The following is a 20,539-nucleotide window of genomic DNA, read 5'->3' as shown; positions in this document are numbered from 1 at the left end:
TCACAAGAAGGCGTATAAATAGCACAACATCACAAGGACATTCTGAGTGTCATGAAGACGCATTTTAGACTTTATAGCGTGTCATTTGTATGCAACAGACTACGGTAATGTCCACAGTTGGGTTGAGGCAACGAAACCACTTAGTTAGGTTTAGGAAAACTCTCATGGTTGGCCTTAAAATAAGTACGTAAATGTAAGAAAACAACGTAACATAACTACGGAAAACACGTCACAAACGTCACTAAAAAACACGTCACTAACGTAACTTACAAAACAAAACACCAGTCCCGAACACCGGTCTTTTGGTTAACACTGGTCTTCTCCTATGAAGACCATTTTTATTACAACTTTGTTTTACTATATTGTCAGTCATTATCTGCTTATACATCAGCCTCCACTTATCTGTAACAGTTCTTGACAAATACATAAATCAATGTATCCTCATACAACGGTTATTCCTCATTTTTTGTACGAATGTTTGGCAACATGTGTCAATTTACAAGTTACATGCCTACAGTCTTTTCAAAATAGTCTTCCGTCTTCACAGGAAACAACTTGGTTAGGTTAAGGCAGCAAAACTACTCAGATAGGTTTAGGAAAAGATTGTGGTTTGGGTTAAAATAACTATGGAAAAGGCATAACTTAAGTACGGAAGTTACATGAGAAATAAACCCAAGTATCATGATAGTATTGAATCCGGAGATCGGTGAATCGTACAAGCGTTAATAAACACTCTCAATATCTGTTTACAACTACATCATAGTGTGTTGTAAATTATTTATAAAGTGTTTGCTTATAAAAGTAAATTGTTACCATAACTATAAAGGTGAAAAACTTCATAATGTCTGCTCTATCTTTGGCAGATTTAGTGTAACTTTGGCGTGGTTTGGCTCCGGTTCAGCAGGACATCAGGCTCTGTTTGGCTCTAAATGAACTGGCACTACTTCATTCACTGACACTGGCACGCTACTCAGCACATCCATCACGTCTCTTCATTATCGACATCAAAACCTTTTCATTTTCATCTTTTAAAAATCACACAAACTGAAAGGACTCCACGCTCTGCGGGGGCCTGAGAGAAGGCTTGGGAAAGTGTCCTAATTGAATAAGTTCAATTCAATTAGAAGAAGCTCAAACACACAATGAGCATTTCACTACAGAGAAAACACAGCTTTGATTCTGTGTAAGCGGGTCAGACGGGAGCACGAGGAACACACATCAAAAAGCCTGTTTACAGACTTTAATAGAATGGCGGTTAATAACACTCCATGTGTACCGTGTTGCAGCAAAGCCGCGTTCGTCTCTCGCCGTGCAATGGCAGTTAGGAGTTACCGGGTAATTCTCTGGGTCGTCTTAGCTCACAGATCAAGGCCGCTGGTCTGGATCTTTGAACTTGACATTTCAAAAGGGAGAGGATAAAGAGATGCTTAAATATCAAATCCTCCCCCACTCCCTCAGCCCTGATATTGGACGCTGTTAAAAGATCAACCGTCTAATCAAAGAGGAGCGATCTGAGCGGAGGATTTTCCCCGTGTGCCTGTCTGTGGATGTTAATTTATACATGTTTCAGCATAAAAACTGGGTTATCTAACTTTTGTCTCATGAACGCTCGGATACTTTTTATATTTCAAGCCGTTATCTTTGCCACATGTGTCGACTGAAACTGCTCCATGATGTTCACATCTTGTTCTTATTTTTGTAATGTTGTATCATTCCTCTACGTTGTGGTATTGTACTCAACAAGTTCATTCCTAAGATCTGGGAACACTGCGACTTTCCCAGAAAGAAGTCAGACAGGGTCAAAAAACACAAGCAGTCAAACTATCAGGCAGATTATAAACACATCCTCATGTTAGCCAAACAGTAGACGACTTTCTGTTTTTTCTGTTTTGTTATTCATTTTCTGGTGTGTAACGTCACGAACACGCCGGAAAAAAGGGTTAGTAAACAGTGGAAATGTTTCGGTGGTTACTTCTTTTTTATCTGTTACTTATTCAGTCTCTCTTCAAACTTGGTGCCGACTTATTTGGAACGACTCTGGAACGCTTACTCGGACAGAGACAGATGGTATTCTTGGCTGTACTGACAAGGAAAGCGCCTGAAAAGGAGCAAAAATTAGCGTGTTCACCCGAGTGTCATCTATCCATCACTGCCGATCGGAACAAGCTGTAAATACAACACTGACATTTAAAGTTGTTAGGGATGACATACTAGCAAACAGTTGTCTATTTACACATCAAGCAGACACAGAGCAACATTAGCATGTATTTGGAGTCATTTTTCAGTGACCTAATGACTGTAAGTCCAATATTCACTCTCCTTTTAGCTCCATTTTTGGTCTCCACCAACTCCTAATGGAAATATCTTGCTCTTTAGCTGCTCGACTATGTTCACCAGCTAGTTGCTAGTTGCCTTTCACATTACATATAGTAATTTCGTCCGCTGTTAATATAAAAAATACTGATTAGTGCAGCTTTAAGACCCAAGATTTTTACTTTTAAACTCATGTTGAACTATGAAAACCTCTATTGTGACTGAAACAGATCTCAGAGTCGAACTTTGAGCACATAGAAATACATAATTGTGTGTATATTTGTGTATGTACGTACAGGTACATATACAGTGTAAAAAATTGTGGGGAAGATTCAGCTAAATTTTTTGACCATTAAACTGAAAAAATATAAGAATTTCTTACTTTTTTGACAGCACTTGAACGTGGCATGAGTTGGGAGAAGGTTAGAGGAAGTGCAAGATTATTTTTTATAGATGCACAGGTGTGTGAGAGAGGGAAATCAACAGGCATTTCTTTGTGTGTGGTCTTGTGATAATACTCTTTTAAGTTACCCCTCCACACACACACACCCCTATCTGCCCTCCTTCCTCTCTGCTTCTACGCTTCTTCCCACAAATCACTTGACAAATGGGGCTGCCCACAGGTGTTGCTGGAGCGCTCCCCCCACGTCCTCCACAGCATGGGAATGGGGGGGCGACGCTACTATTGTTCACAGCTGCTTGTGGCAATGTGAACCCCACCTCCTCCGTCCTCCCCCGGGCCCAGCAGGACACAGTGCCACCCGACGACTGGGAATCCAGTCATAACCACAGCCCTGGCTCAAGGTCTTGGCACGCTGCAGCCCAGTGAATAACACAAGTGGAGGATATTGTCTGCTGAGCCCTGAGAACTGGAGTCTCCCAGTCTAGAGATCAAGATAAAGTAGGCGTTGGAGCTGCTCTCGTATCAAACAATGCAGCCGGTTATGAGCTCTGAGCACAGATATATCATTGTGTTTGACATTGTGTCTGACCGACTGCAGGCATGTGACTCCCCGGTAAGAGTAAACGGAGATTTCCCGGAGGCGAGCGCTGTGTTTTGACGTGAAATACGGGGCAAGTTTGTTGTGAAAATACACGTGTTTTAGATTGGCGAGACGTGTCAATACGGCTTCTCTGAAGGTGAACGTGTTTTGAACCTTTGACTCTCACGGACTGTGTTTACATGCACACAACAACCCAGGTTATTGCGAGAAAAACATGTTTATATGCGCTTGTCCTTAATAAGAATAGTTATTAGGGCTGGGACGATTCACCTATCTACCGATTCGATACTATCACGATACTTCGGTGCAGATTCGATATGTATTGTGATTTTTAAGTATTGCGATTCAATATTACGATTTGTTGTGATTTTTAACTTTTTTAACACTAGACCATGGGAAATAGTTTAATCATACACTTCTAGGGACTTTTACTTTGGAAAATATCGAAATTAATGCAGTAAAAATGTTTGATTTTCAGCGTTTATGTAGTCTGAGATGTCCTGAAGTGAAATATATCAGTCATTGTCAGGAATTATTTCTTATCCAGCAACCCAAAAATCAAAGAATTGTGATGTGTGAAACCCAAAGTGTTTCCATACTTTACTGGATGTATAGTGTTTACCACTTTGGAATTAACATGTGAGGGTGCAGGTCGTATCCACGCAGACCCTTGCCGTTTTCTACTTTCTTGTTTCGGCTTGCTGTGGTTTGTTTTGGTTGACGGATACGGAACGGATATGACGTCACGTTACTCAGACTGCAACAATAAAAGCGGTAACTTCCTTCTACCTCCACTTAGACTCAAATGAAGCAAATATATCGAATCTGGCATTAAAACATCAATTTCAAAATCGATAAAAAAAAAGATTCAGTCGATTAATTGTTTAGTTGTTCGAGTCCAGCTGTCTGTCTGCAGAAATTTGTATTTGGCTGCAACACAATGAAAATAAGTGCTGCATTTCTGCTGTTTTTATCTTGTGAACGGAGGGTAAAATGATGCCGTGATAACTTCCCAGAGTTGTAAAATCCTGTCAAGCTAAAGCCCACATGTGCTTTGTTTGCTCCCCGTCCCCGCCCTCCTCCTCCACGAGCTTCCCTCCCCCACCCTGCCACTGTCTGGGCTGCACTCTCCTTAACCTGCAAGTAATCGCCCTTCACCAACCCTCAGAAACATCTACAAAGAAAACAAATGATTTACTGATTAAGTAGACAAAACACTAACATACAGAAGTCTAATCTGACCTTAAAATCTGATTGTTTCCTGTGAATCTGCTGCAGTCCAGCAGCTGGAGAGAGGCTAGGAGAGCTCACTTTTTAGTGATGTGGTTGATAAAATTCCAGTACAGGAGGAACACATTCACCGACCCACACATACATATCACTGCTTCACATCTTTCTCTTCTATCAGAACAGCTGCATGCTCAAACACTGCTTCAGATATGAAGAAGAAATTGAGACCATCTTCAGAAGTAAAACATGATCTTGTTAGGCCGTTATTATAACATTGATGAAAGTGACATTATATATTAATATGATTAATAGGGCTGTCACAGTCAGATCTTAAAGAAACATAAAATGTCTTAGTAAGCCGTTGTTCCACCACACGCCAACATGTTATGGAGTCTCCAAGTCTCGACTGGAGGGATGATTCTTCTTCTACCTGACTGTTTGTCAGGTCCAGCTGGATCCGATCCAGGTTTCTGTCATCCCGTCTCTCATCGCTGCCAGCGCAGTTGGGATCATATGGTCAGTTGTAGAAACAGGAATGTAGGAGATTCTTGGAGCTCTGCCCGTTTTCACACCCCAGCCAGTTGCTGTGGTTAAAGCAGGCGTGGTAATCAGACTGTGGGTTTTGATGTGCGGGTGTCTGCCATTGGAATTATTATTAAATAATAAACACTGCTTTTGATTCATGTGTAGAGTGTATGTGTGTTGGTGGGGTTTAGTAGGACTGGCCTGGGCACCGGGAGTAGCCTCCCATCCTCATTAACACAGCAGTGCACCTGTGATCGCTCTGATATTCTCTTTGAGAGCATTAAGGTTCTCAGCGGGGGGGATTTGGGTAGGGGGCTGGGGCTCGCCATTTTGATCCCGGTGAATTAGGTGTGGCGTGCTCGCCCGACAGCTCGCCTCATGTCTGGTAGACGGGATAAAAGGAGAGGCAGCCCACAGATAGGCCTTTGTTGTGGGACAGCTCGAATGCTAATACAGTCAAACAGACACAATGTAAAAAGAGTTCAAACAAATATGAACGCACACAACAATGGACGTGTTTGTGTGTGTGTGGTAGAGGCGTAGCTCATAATCACCATTAAACCTAATTGTGTATGATTTTTATGTAAAAAATCCGGCCGACTCATCAAGCACAAAGCGAGGCTGTATCAGAGAACATTCCCACTAAATAGATTCAGCCTGTTTGCATAAATGATTGTGTGGTTGTGCAATCTATCTTATTGTTTTTGTAGACTTACTGCCGCAGTGTCAGTTAACCAATTCCTCAATTATTCTAAAATGTTTACCTTTAATTTATTGAGGTTGGAAACAAAGAAAGACGATTAGACTCCATTGATGTGAAGCATATTCATTAAGTGTATGCCCGTATAAAGACAGGAAATCGGACTAAAGCCTGCAGCTAGATGATGTAAACTCTCAGTTAAATGTCCCGTAACATCCTGAATGTGATGGTGGTGATGGCGGGGAGATAGTGAACAGGCAGTAAGAGGTCTGAAAGATGTAATGACAGAAGAACTGATTGGCTCAGGCAGAAAGTTGACTAATAAGGTGACGTCAAAGTGGTGATGCAAGAGCTTTGACGGTTTGGGATGGTGGACGTGACGGAGATGAGAAAAGATCTTCCCTATTGAACTTCCTGCAGAGCTTTATTACATTTAGTTCACACAGTGGAACAGCGGCTAACCCAGATGTGACGTCAGTTTGGCTGTTTATAAATCATGAACCGTGTCACGTATTGCAAAATATATGCAAAATACAGCAGAAGCAGCTTATAGAGATCAACTGTAATGCTACAATGATGTTTGCTGACAAATACTCTTTAAATAAGTCACTTATAGTAATTAAGTAGTCCCCTTGCAGTGTTCATTTTGGGTCTTTACGGGCTGCACAATGGTGCAGTGGTTACCTCACAACAAGAGGGTCGCAGGTTCAAACCCGGCTTGCATGTTCTCCCCGTGTTAGCATGGGTTTTCTCCGGGTTCTCCGGTTTCCTCCCACAGTCCAAAGATATGCAAATATACCAATGGCAATTGGATGGTAATCTGCATTAACCTTACCCGCCAGATGGTTTGTTACACAGAAACATCTGAGATGCAGTCATTGGAAACTGTTTGGAAAAGGGCAGGCACTTTCAAAAGATGCTTGACAGGTGAATGGATGAACCATCGGTCAGTCAAACTCTTGCCGAAGCCAGTCGGGAGAAGAGCGAAAACATTTTTTTACATTGAGAAAAGCCTTCGGTAGTGTTCTTTTCTCTTCTTTCAATGAAGAAATACTCTCCAGTTCTGATAGAACTGATGTTATTGCAGCATCAACATTAACCTCACGCCCATAGCTTCCAGTAACTCCTCACAGGACACTGATTGGTCCGTTGTCTGGCTTGCCGGACACAAACGCATTACTTGAAGACTGACAAGCTGGATTTTTGTGTGATATGTGATCCCGCGATTATCGTGTGATCTCGTAACGCGAGAATCCAGCTGCCGTGCAAGGTAAAATCTGCATGAGAAATAAAGAAAAATGATGATGATGATAATCACTGTAATTCCACTGTAATTGTTTCCCTGCGTCCTTTGGGTCATGATTAGTCAGGCACAGGCCCATCAGTTTACTATAGTAGTGAGTGAATAATTTTAACAGGAACACTGAACTGCTGTGTTCTGTACATTTGATTCTTTTGTTTGGATCAAAAACCTTTAAAATACATCACATCGTGGTGGTTTGGTGGTTATAAGAAAAATAGTACAGACTGTAGGGGTCCTCTCTGCAGATTTCCTGTCTGTATCAACACTGGCAACTATCCAATAAAGTCAAAAGTGCCAAAAAATAGCACTGAATATGTCTGATGCTCTTGTAACAGTGACTTTTTATAAATGCAAAGTAGAGCTGGTGGTGTCTGGAGATTGAAATGGAAGTGATTATCTCAGGCCAGCTCTTTCTGCTGGATGGTTGAGGGAAAGCTGATTTAGTTGGCACCTAGTTTGTAGCTCTCAAGGATTTTTCAGCACTGTGATGATGACCACAGGGGCTGGGATAAGAAGGCCCTTTGTTGGAGTACAGCAGCAAGTCAGCGTGCTGTCGTCAGAGGTTTGATTGGAAAGAAGGTCTCCTATTTATAGTGTTAGAATAACAGCCGAGGGCTCATACCTGGCCCCTCGTACCTTAATGTCTCGTCTTTCACACACTTTAATATGAGACCAAGAAGGAATCACTGCTGTTTCCAGATTCTGTCTACCTCAAAATGTCATTTTGTCAGTGAAGTGCCATCACTCGACATGAATGTTAGATTAATCAATGGGAGTGGTTCCAGAGCTGCATATGGTTGTTATGATGCCTGCGTTTCTTGATAGGTCAGGACGTGCTCCATACTTGTGGTTAACATTTTGTCCAAACATACCAATCCATTTTGGGAAATGAAAGCAAATCCAATCATGTATCCTTGAATTGATATTTATGTTTGAAATGGAAACCAAACAGAATTAAACTCAGTGTTTCTCTCCAGAACTGCAGCGTTGTGGTCGCGGGGGATTTCAGGATTGTGAAACTGCAGTTGTTCAGCATTAGTTTCAGCGATTGTTACTGTATTCAGGCACTAGCCAAGTACTAGGTATTGCCTAACCCCTTAAAACTCCGGGCCGGCCTAAGGAATCCAGTGGTACCAACCATGTTATGCGGGAAGATTGCTTAATAATGCTACAAAATTACACTATTTTGGTGAGGAAAAACTGGCATGGCCATTTTCTAAGGGGTCCCTTGACCTCTGACCTCAAGATATGTGAATACAAATGGGTTCTATGGGTACCCATGAGTCTCCCCTTTACAGACATGCCCACTTTATAATAATCACATGCAGTTTGGAGCAAAAATCATGCAGTATTTTTCATGCAGTATAAATATGTTGTTTTTGCCTATTCTAAAATGGTTTAATTTAATATTTCTGCATACTGGGGTCCCTAAACAGTCTTGAATTACATAAATTGTGTATCACTGTAAAGCTGAGACTCTTGTGGATCCAATGAGCCCGACTGTATTCATGTGTGATGATGTTAGTCCCCGAAGTAGCCATTTCATTGTCGTGAGACCATTTTTTGAAATGCGACCTCCCTGTATAAAATGACCTGTGGTGACCTCTAGGATAATCACAGCCTCATAAAACTTGACAGCCACAAACTAGAGACCTAGAGCATTCAGAGGATGGATGGCTTTCCTAGCTAGATTGACAATAAGGGGGTTTCTGAGCAGTTTACACAATAGAAGTGCTCGCCATCCAATTGGCGAAAAATTAAATTCTTGCAAAAAATCTCCAAATGTCAAAAGTTTTTGATCCCAAATCACAGCATATCTTTTTCTATGGTGTTCCTCAAGGTCTTGGTGTCTTAATGTGGTATTTTGGAGGGATTATTGATCATTTTTGGAATGATAATAAAATTGTTAAATTTAGCACCAAATCTGTGTATCAACCCAAAATTTGCGGCAACAATTTATGAAACATAATAGAGCATGGGGATGACCATCATATACTTCTATCATAATGTTCTAAACCCTTATACACTTTCACAATATATTCTAATTGATTAATTTATTTATTTATAGATGTTTATTTCTTATTTATGACTAGAAGAACTTGACACACAGTGCTGAGCTGCATCTCAAATTAATCTTCAGGTTCCCAGCTTTCAGATGATGTACACCACTTCTATGTGACATCTACTGTTGACTATTTATCTCCCCCTGAACATCCCCTGTCTCCCACCCTGACCGCTCTAATAAAAGAGGGCGGTAACGGGTTAATTTACAGTTGTTGTAGTTGGGTCGGGTCTATTTTTGGTGCGCAGAATGACTTGATGTTGTATTTCCATGTTTTTAGCTGTAGGGTTGAGTTTCTAGCAGTGAGGTACGCACTAGTTTTCAGGAAAAATGTGTCAACACAGTCTCATTCTCCAAATGAGTTTGTGTTCTACTGATAGCTAAAGGAAACCCCCCGTGATGTAGACACAGTGTTTAGCCTGTTGACCTTTAATTAGCCATCCTGTGGCTGCGGAGCAACCTGCATGCCGGAGCCCGGCAGCTCCGGAGGGGGTCCATTGATGGGGAGTGGATGCAGAGGAACAAGCCACACTCACTGCTGAACATCAGATACAAGCATAAATAAAACATTTGTGTTACTCCTTTTAATGAAGTCTCACCCGTCGGGTGTGATGATGAAAAATTAATGCGGCTGCTGAAGAAGTTGCTAACCAGCGGGGATGATTAGCGATTCTTTAAAAAGCCAGTGTTGGAGGACTGTTTGTTGGAGGTTGGAAGATGTAGTGAAACCCATAAAACCAGTAGAGAAACATTCCCAGCATGATGACATGTTGTTGTTGTTGTGTGTCATCATGTGTTTAGATGCCAGTACAGTCTCGACACATCTCAAAATGAGCACAAACATTTTGTTAATGCATTTAACCCTCTGAGACCCACAATAGGCTTGTGTTAGACTTTTTTAAGGGGGTCTTTAGGGGGAGACAGCAGGTCAACAGTAGATGTCACATAGAAGTGGTGTACATCATCTGAAAGCTGGGAGCCTGCTCATTTGATCCACAAGAGTCTCAGCCTTTTTTTTACGCTCGCTTGAGGTGGTTTTTGCCTTTGTCGAAAAAGAGTTGATGCGCTAAATGGATTGTGGAAACGCCTTCGCCGTCTTCTCGGATAGTCCCATAGCATGCAAATGCTTGTATTCGTCTTCGGACAGCATGAAACATGGCCAATATGAGCTGACATGAAAGAAAAATTAAAACTTGCCCAATTAAACTAATTCCTGAAGACTTCGCTCCATCTCTTGTAGATGATTAGATGGTTAGCCGACTTGTTTTGTTTCCGGTTCACAACCTCTACTTCTTTTTCTACTCTATTTACTGGCGGATTACAGCCATGTGTAGCCTATAGCACCAACTTCTGACCAAACTATGCTGTAGCCGAGTTTATTCGCTCCAAACCAGCTGATGGAAACACGCCTAATAGCGTCATTTCAAAGGTTTGCTTAAAATTCGCTTGACAGTTGCATGCAAAAAGAGGGTTATGTGTGGGTGTCCTCTGCAACTAAAACTGCAGAACTTTTGCACTCGCATTTGCAAAAAGAGGTGGTCTGTGATGGTAGAAAACTCAACTATAATCATCCCAAATGAATATCAAAATTGCACCTGATCTGCACTTCAGTTGCACCACTGCACCTGCCTCGCTGCATGTGGGATTGTTAGGAAAACAGGTGCAAGTGCAAAACAATTAACTACCTCCCTGTGAAAAAAGTTTGCACAAAGCGAAGTGAATGAAAGGTCAGCATCCATTTCTAATAGTCTTAACCTGAGTGAGTCTCAACAGTGATCGTAGAGCGTCTACGTGCGAGGTCCTGACCTGGAGCTGAGATATGCTCTGCTGCATGAAAGGGAGGGGGATCACTGATGCATAAAGAGGTGCCTTTGAGGAGATTTGCAGCACTTCCTTATCTCTATATGTGAAAGAATAAATCCTGGACCGTTAACTGCTCCTGACTGTCACCCAGGGAACGGGGAGATTTGTGCCAGATGCTGCCTCTGAAAGCACAGACGAGGACAAGGAGCTCTCATCTCCACTGTAGGGCTGTATGCTTTCACTGTGTGTCTGTACTCTTTGATGTCAGGCAGTACACAGCGTCCCCCAGGTGTTCGACACCACACCGCTGTTGCGTATTGAGAAATCCTCCTCCCTGTCAGCCACACTTTCATGCTAGCTTTTTACACCCTCCTCTCTCTGAGGGACCCTCAGTGTCCACTTCTATTCAGAGAGGTCCTGAAAAAGTCTTACATATCCTCTCAAGTAGCTTCAGAAAAAGCTTTCCCAGAATGCATATGTGAAATAAAACGTGTGACATTGCATATGCAGAATATCTGCTTTTTCCGAATTTTCTTTGAACCAATGTGATCGAAATATTTGAACCCTCTATCCCCTACCGACTTTACTGTCTTTCAGAGGCTGAAGCAGGCTCAGTTTTAGAGCTGGTGTGAAGTTACAGATTTCACATGGCATGGCTATTTTCAAAGGGGTCCCTTGACCTTTGACCTCAAGATATGTGAATGTAAATGAGTTCTATGGGTACCCACGAGTCTCCCCTTTACAGACATGCCCACTTTGATAATCACATGCAGTTTGGGGCAAGCCATAGTCAAGTTAGCACACTGACACACTGACAGCTGTTGTTGCCTGTTGGGCTTGAGTTTGCCATGTTATGATTTGAGCATATTTTTATGCTAAATGCAGTACCTGTGAGGGTTTCTGGACAATATTTGTCATTGTTTTGTATTGGTAATTGATTTCCAATAATAAATATATACATACATTTGCATAAAGCAGCATATTTGTCCACTCAAATGTTGATAAGAGTATTAAATACTTGACAAATCTCCCTTTAAGGTTAATTTTGAACACATAAAAAATGTGTGCTTAATTTTTCGATTAATCGTGATTCAATATTTTAATTGATTAACAGCCCTAATCGCGATATATTGCGATTTATTACCTTTTTTCAAATGCAAATTATGCAGTTAGTCAACATCTGTTTTATCTAATAAGTTACAGCTTTCACTCTGTTCATCTCAGAGGTTTCATTCACATATCTTGAGGTCAGAGGTCAAGGGACCCCTTCGAGAATGTCCATGCCAGTTTTTCCTGTCAAAATTTAGCTTAGTTTGGAGCGATATTTAGCGTTCTTCCTGACAAGCTAACATGGCATGGTTGGTACCAATGGATTCTTTAATTTTTATAGTTTCATATGATACCAGTATCTTCACTCCACAACATCTGAACGACAGAATAGCGACCCGAGACACAATGTTGTTTTTTTGGCTACAGCATTACATCAAATAAAAAAAAAAACAGACTTTCTTCTATTTCTGCTCATATCCCCAAAAATCAGCATGACACATTTCGTGGCCTTGAGGGTTTATAGATGACTTATTAGTGGCTGCATTCGGTCTCATTTCATGGCCCACCGGGCATGTGAGGGATTAGGGTGAGCAAATGAGGCTGGTTTTGTCGTGTCAGGGGTGATTTGGACTCCTTATCAGCGGTTGGAGCTGCAGATCTACTGCAGACTTAAGCTGACGGCCTTAATCGAATGGGAAAGCCAATAATGGTGACCACTGTAGTTAGCGTCTGAGGGTATTGTCTCTGCGTTAGGCAGATAATGAGCGACTATATGCAGAGGCTGTCCTGGAAGTATCCCCCTCATTATGCATCTTATTGTCTGATCTGCATTGTGAGACTGTCTCTGTTTGAGTCTTGAATAGAAGGACAGGAAACTAATTTGTTGTCTCTCTTTAGTCTCTTAAGTCTGTGTGTCTCCTCTAACATTCTCCGCCTCCTCTGTAAACATTTTAAAAGTGCTTAATATCAGCCTAGATCATTACCAGATTAATTTTAAGACTCCACAGTAATCACTCCAAACAAAAGAGATCAGAATGAATTTGTGGCAGCGGAGATCTGTCATGCAATCAGCTGGATTGCTTTAAAACATGAAGGGAGATTTTATTGCATAGAACAGTAGAGGCACTGGTGTTTCTGTGCAAGTAGCAGCAATATCCTCTGTACTGTTCTGTGGTAGTGTTGGTATTTATGGGAAATGTGGTTTTAATTTTGGGAAATGTTGTTGCTCTATTAGTCTTTCCTCTTTCTCCTTTACGCGGAAACCACGAGGATGTGAGGACAGGAAGAGAGGAAAGTGAATGAGACAGAAGAGAACAGGAATGGGGCAGACATTTTTCCTTTTCTTGTGACAAAGAAGTCAGCATTCACATCATTGTAGGTCGTCTCAGGACCGCAATCCAACCAATAGACGTTCGGATGTTCAATCAGCATACTTCATCCTCTGGGAAACAAGAATACCTGTAGGGGTGTCACGATACCAGAAGTTTAGTAGTCGATACAGTATCGTTTGCATACCCTTTTTTGTAAACAAGTCTTAATTCCCTCTCTAATATCTATTTTATATTGCTGTGAAAACATCTCCTTCAAACAACAAAAACAACTCATTTTTACTGAATAGAGCCTGAACGCATCATAATGTAAATCAATGGCACCTATAGTGTTGAAATCAGCAGGACGAGAGCTAGTTAATTTTAACGTTAACTAGCTATCGTCCTGTCGATTTCAACAGAGATTTGTTGCTCGTAGTGTATCATTATCAGGGAAAAACTAGGGTGCGTAGCCTGGACGCGTCAATAGTGATTTTACTGCATCCCAAACACATTTTCTGTAGTGGTGGTCTGACTGACGAGTGACATTTGCCATGCTTAGAGCCACGCAGTTATCTAGCATGGCTAAAAATAACAATCAGAATCAGAATGATGTACTGAAAGCTGACCTTGAATGTCTTTACTTAGTCTTCAATTGTTATTTTGCTCGTCCCAGTTATTTAGGCAAAGTTCTTGGACAGATGCTTGAGTTCAGACATCAACATTTAACATTATAGAAGTTTGGCTTCAAATGATTAAAGGGGTTTTGCAGAAAACGTATCTTTATTCCTCGATGCAAGTTATTGAAAACATTTTGGTATTGGCACTAAATCATATTGTATTGGCACTAGTTTCAGCCCTGCTGTGATGGCTGGCAAGATGGCAGCTCTGAAATCAGATTCTGGATCACAAAGGAGAGAAGGCTGTAGGGAAGGAAAAGGAAAAGAAAGGGGAGCATTCAAACATTAGCATTAACCATATCATGGAAGGGATCTCCAGTGTGGTTTTATTTAATCGCAGTTATATGGTTATTTTTTTTAAAGCGCTTTATTTATTAGATTTCCAAGAAGCGTAAACGATAATAACTATATCAGTATACAAACATACACAAGACAAAGAAAATAAATAAATAACAAAATAAGAAATTTAAAATAGAAGTAAAATAAATAAACAAATTAATGAATAATAATAAAATATGTTAAAATAAATAAATTTAAAATTTAAATAAAAAAATAATTATAAAATAAAAAAATTAAAATACTAATAAAATGTATTAAAATGAATACATTTAAAAAATGAAAATAAATACAAATAATAATAATAATATATTAAAATAAATACATTACAAATTTAAATGAATAAATAGACAATAATAAAAATATATCAAAATAAATACATTTAATTAATTATGTCTATTAACATTTTTCCATTAAAGTGTTATCATCCATTTTGCCTGTAACAAACATAAATCGAAAAAAGATTTGCTCTTTCTTCCTTATATTATGTTCTTTTGGATAAAATAATAAATAGTTATACTGTTCCTTTAACAGTGACATAATAATGAGTAAATAATGGATAATGTCGCAGCAGCATTTTGTGAACAACTCTACCTCTAGTGGAGAAGTTAATCTGCTGTTTGAAATGTAATTGTGTTTGTTGTTGAGCTGCGAAAGTCTCCCTCCCCTTCTCCAACAGACCAGTCATCTGAGGTCTCGTTGTCCAGTCACAGGCCTGATCCTGTCAACACATCCAAATATTCTGGAGTGTTTTTCCTCTGAATGAATTAGCTCTGTATCACCCAGACGCAGACAGCCGACAGCCACAAATGTATGCACACGCAGTGGCAGGCGGCAGTTTTGGTTGTCAGGGTCCATAGATCATGACTCATGTGTGCTTGTGCTTTAGTCCGTGCAGCATAAAGTCACAACAGGAACAGATAAGACCGGTCCCAGGTTGGCTTTGGAAGCCAAATCCCCTGCAACCCCCCAGTGCTAATCGGATTAGTTGAAAAGTTAGCAGCGCGGCCCCAAAGAGACACGACATTTTTTACTTCTGTGACATATTTTGCTCTCAAGCCTCCATAATCTGCTTCTTGTCTCAAAGCCGTCACAGTAAACAACAACTTCAGTACATGATGAACTGGTTGTAACCTTTTGGTTTAGGGATGGAAACACATCTCTAGGCTGACTAGTGTGTGTGTGTGAGGGGGGATGTGGTCCACCCAGGTGGGGGAACAATGGCGAGCCCCTTGTCTTAAAGCGAATGGTTGGCTGAGCATCGGCGGAGGAGGGAGGGACAGAAAGAAAAAATGAGTTGTGAAACTGATTGGTGCTGAGGTGGTGGTGGTGGTGGTGGTGTGGGGGAGGAAGAGACAGACAGGGTGGTGATGGGGGAGCAGCCGGCTGAATGGGGGCAGCAGGGTGGCAACTGGACTCTTAAAGCTCTTTTCATGCTTGGTCTGTTTCAACCAACGCTGAAAACACATACGAGGACACTGAGGTCTGGCCCTCGCTAATTGTTTTTCCTTTATTTCTGAAAACTGTTAAATAGTTATTAACAAAAAGCTGGGATGTCCCTAGTTGTTTTTTCACCCTCAGTATCTGGTCACACCACATTTACAATTTGTTTTCTACATAATACAGCTGCACATAAATTTGGCTTACATTAATATTCGTAAGCAAACAATATATATGAATAATAAGGACGCTTCACAGTTTCCTTTAGTGTTCTGTATTCTGTGGTAGAAAGTCACTAAGTACATTTACTGTAAGTACAAGTACTGTACTGTAGGTCTGCAACTACTGATTATTTTCAATGTTGATTAATCCGTCAATTATTTTCTCGATTAACCCTCTGATACCCACGATCCGAGTGACTTTACTATCTTTCAGAGGCTCTAATAGGTTCACACACAGATATCATATGAAACTAGAAAACCTAATAAATCCATTGGTACAAACCATGTCATGCTACCATGTCAGGAAGGAGGTTAAACAACGCTCCAAATTTGGGCTAAATTTTAGCGAGGAAAAACTATCATGGTTGTTTTCAAAGCGGTCCCTTGACCTCTGACTATGTAAATGAAAATGGGTTCTATGGGTACCTACGAGTCTTTGAAAATGGCCATGCCAGTTTCTCCTCGCCAAAATTTAGCACGAGTTTGGAGCGTTATTTAACCTCCTTCACGACAAGCTAGTATGACATGGACAATGGATTCCTTAGGTTTTTTCTAGTTTCATATGATACCAGTATCTTTACTCTAGCTTTAAAACTGAGCCCGCTACAACTTAAAAATCGCAAGTTGCGTTAATGCGTTAAAGAAATTAGTGCCGTTAAAACGAATATGCATTATTATTAGCCTGTGGCCCACCATTGAGTTCCAGTTTTGGTCCTCCAAGGGAAACAGTTTGGGCATTTAGAGTGACTAACACCACCATTTGTTGACCTCCACTGCTATTATGTCAAAAATCATCATCTCTCTCTTCAAACAGCAGACTCAGGTGGTGAAAGTCCCATTGAGGAGTCAATGGTGGAGGAGGCAACAGGCTCTGTTCTGAACGTCTGAATAAAGTGTGGAAAGTCAAAAGACAAATGAAGCAGTTTAGGAGAAGCAGGCTACACTAATAAGGTCAATGACAGCACGAGTAAATCCACTGGACATCACACTGACACCTGACAGTGTAAAGGGGGGAAGGGGAGGGGAAGTTTCTTTTACCATCTCGCATGACAACTCCAAATCAGATTAAACTGAGAAAGCAGACTTATTGTGCCATCTTGTTCTTCTTTGTCACTGTTGTGAGCTGGCCGCCTCTATAACCGCAGCCAAGTCCAGAATGGCTGAAAAAGCACTTGGCTGTCTTGAGTCAACAGCCCAGTGTCAAACTGGCTGGCCTTCTCATGCCTGCATTCCCCCGATGATGCCTAGGGAACTGGTTTTCTGGCCAAGACGTGGTTTTGTGGTTACAGTCAGCCAGGCAGAAGGGAGATGAAAATGATGCCATGTGGACAAGAAGCCTTTTCTTCTTTGTTCTGCTAACATGGCAGACTGGCTCCAGGTTGGCCGGTGCATCATCTGCCAAACACAATGCAGTTTAGAGTTACATTAAGCCTGTTGAGGGTCAAAATTAGAACGATGCAATTACATTTTTTATATTGAGTTTAATACTATTTTATGTTTTTAAATGGTTCATAAATAATATAGCACAGCACCTGCAGAAAGAATGACGTTGATTTGATGTGTCTGTGTGTTTTTCAGCGTGGGCCAAAGTGGAGCTGACTATGCATGAGGGCGTTGAGGTGTACCTGGGTGACTCGGCCCAGATCCCATGCCAGTACAACTTCACCGACATCGCCAGCAAGCCTCGCTTTGTCATGATCCAGTGGTTTGTGGTGAGTACTGCTGGACCCGCTGCGAAAACTGACACTGCCTGTCTGGAGCTATCCAACCGGGCATGTGTGAGGAGTAGGGCTGCCCCCTTTAGAGTCGATAATGTGAATCGTGGTCAGGGAGCCCCCGAGCATCAGACTTTTATTATATCCGGCATTATTGTCCACAGAAAAAAAAATAATAATAATAATAATTGTGAAACTAGGTGAAATAAGAGGATAAATCTGGCTACAAGGACTTCCAGTTTGTAAGTGATGTTGCCTCACATGATTCAGATTAGATTCCTTTTAGATTCTCTTCAATACAATAGTGACAACAAACCACCATAATATAACCTTTTCCACTTCACCACTCTTTACAATACACCTGTTTTTGTCTTTTTTAGGGGGGTACAGAGGGTCTTTAGGGGGAGATAGCAAGTCAACAGTGAACCAAACCATGAATGAACCCCCTCCTCTTAACATGGTACAGTCCGTCTACCATAAAGCCCATTGGAAGCGCTCACTTCCTGTTTGGCAGTTTTGGACCCACATGCTGGGCTACTCAACTTGCAGCACAATCAGGACTACAGATCTCTTGTGCCGGCAGGATGGAATAAATAATAGAACTGCAGAAACTAGAATGTGTCTGGCCAGTGTGCCACCCACTCTTATAGGGCACGGGTTAGCGCTGTGACAAGGGCTACTGCTGGTATGACTGGCAATGACAGGATCTCGATGAATGGGGAGTTAGTAACTGGCCAGCGAAATAGAGAGAAAAAAATTGCTGCACCATGAAAACTACACTGATAACGAGACAAAGCGTGTCAAGATCTGTCTGATTCAGCTCAGCGGGCGACAGTGATTGATTGATGGATCACATTGTTCGTTTGCTTGGCAGAAATTAATCAGAGCAGCACGTCAGTAACGCTGGGCGATATGGAATAAAGATAAAATCTCAGATTTTTTTCACACCACATCTGATTTACGATTTTATTCGATTATTTTTTTTCTTAAAAACAAACTATGTCTGCAAAGCATTAGGGCTCTCTCTCACACATATGCACGCTTACACACACACACAAACACACGTCTTTACGCGCAGAGCATCCCATTGTGGCTATTGGGCTTGAGCCCTGGTAAGCCTGTGCATTAAAATGACGTTGGGAGTGAAGAGGACGACGACAACACAAGCTGTCAAACTTTCCCCAACCTTTGGTCATTATATTGTACCTCAATTTGCTATTATTTTTTAATGAAAGACAACAATCAAACTTCAAGGATTTTCCTTTTTATTGAAACGAAAACGGCGACAAAATGTGCAATAATCACATCAAATAAATTACAGCGGTAGCCCATAAAAACAAATTTGCTCATATGTAGACCTATAAACAAATGAATAAATAAATTACGCAAGTTAAAGAGAAGTCTTTCATTTCTAAACATCGTCTTAAATCATTAATTTGAATTCATTCATAAAATGATCGATTTATCGCCCAGCTCTTCATGTCAGCATGTCTGGGGGAAAAAACACATCTGAGATTTTACAGTAGAGACAAATGGTTCAGTCAGTCACAGTCGCTCTGCCTGTTAGACACCAGGCTGAAGTTGGTTTGATAATTACCATCTGGACACATGTTTTACCATCATACCTGTAAGCAAAACTGGCCAATATCAACCAAATACATGAGCAAACGTTCCCACTGATTTAACCCCGAACTGCTGTGTGTCCTTCCCGTAGAGAGCTGCAAGTAACGGCGCACGGATGCGGATCTTCTACGGCGACGGCACTCAGCAGATGGTGGACGAGAACACAGACTACAGCGGTCGCATCGAGGTGACTTCAGAGCAGCAGGGATCTCAACTCACCATCCAAGATGTCCAGCTCTTTGACGAGAGGGAATTCTTCTGCCAGGTTAACGGGCTGGCTGCTGGGAATGCCGAGGGCAAGACCAACCTCAGAGTGTTTGGTAAGGAACGTTAACTAAACACAGACAAAACGTTGTTTAAAGGAAGATTCAGATTGTTTGATGTTGTAGGTAATTACAAAAACTGAAGTGATTATTTCCCTGATTCAGCTCCTCCAGAGGCTCCAGTGATCGAAGGTGTCCTTCCAGGAATATCCGTGACCAACGAGGTGCCGTCCAAGGTGGGTCCACTTAATCTTAGACACTGAGATTAACCAGAGCAATAATCTTACCATGTTAATCACATAGTTCCTGAAATCTCTGTTTGTCTGCAGTATTTGTAGCTTGCTGAAATGACCAACATCAAGATAATACAAAAATGTGTGATTCTCCATCCAGGTTGCATCATGTGAGGCTCGCAACGGTTTCCCTAAACCCAACATCACCTGGTACAGGAACAGCATTCCACTGATGTCTGCACCAGGACGTAAGTGCAAATCGTCAATGTGTGTCTGTCTCAGAGAGTCTAACCGTAGTGTTTCCTTTGGTTTAAATCCAGGCCATTGAATTGCAAATCTCAGCATATTGATGAAGCTTTGGAGCAGGGAAATCTTTTCTATGCACGCCAATAAGCAAACCGTGAAATCCAAAAGTATCTCAGAAACTGTAGCACGGAAAACAAGGCTACTTTTAGCCAAGCTTGTCGGTCCACCCGTTTGGACCAGACTGAAACGTCTCAACAAATATTGTATATTTTGCCATGACATTTGGTTCAGGCATTCATGTTCCCCACCGGACGGACTGTAATAACTTTGGTCCTTTAGTGCCCACCGTCTTATCAATACATAGTCGTACGACGGACGCTACAAACTGAAAGTGAAAGTGTCTGCTCCGTACAGGTGGAGTCAGAGAGAGAGAGAGTTGACAGACGATGGCGGAAGATTTGGTTTCAAAACAAAACCAAAAGCCC

The 20,539-nt window shown here is 41.4% G+C and overlaps 1 protein-coding gene across 3 annotated transcripts in view; it reads left to right on the top strand.

Annotated features, from left to right (window-relative positions):
* mcama (melanoma cell adhesion molecule a) overlaps positions 1-20,539 on the top strand; it is a 57,186-nt gene that overhangs the window by 24,164 nt on the left and 12,483 nt on the right. For all 3 annotated transcript variants that reach the window (XM_037749634.1, XM_037749633.1, XM_037749632.1), the window contains 4 exons: positions 17,553-17,686; positions 19,404-19,632; positions 19,741-19,811; positions 19,969-20,056. In XM_037749634.1, coding sequence (XP_037605562.1) covers positions 17,553-17,686; positions 19,404-19,632; positions 19,741-19,811; positions 19,969-20,056 — 522 coding nt within the window. The remainder of the gene's footprint in view (positions 1-17,552; positions 17,687-19,403; positions 19,633-19,740; positions 19,812-19,968; positions 20,057-20,539) is intronic.

This window comes from Sebastes umbrosus, chromosome 17, assembly GCF_015220745.1.
Source record: "Sebastes umbrosus isolate fSebUmb1 chromosome 17, fSebUmb1.pri, whole genome shotgun sequence".
Classification (NCBI taxonomy): domain Eukaryota; kingdom Metazoa; phylum Chordata; class Actinopteri; order Perciformes; family Sebastidae; genus Sebastes; species Sebastes umbrosus.
Note: the sequence above shows the minus strand (reverse complement) of the source record. Positions and strands in the feature narration are given on the sequence as shown.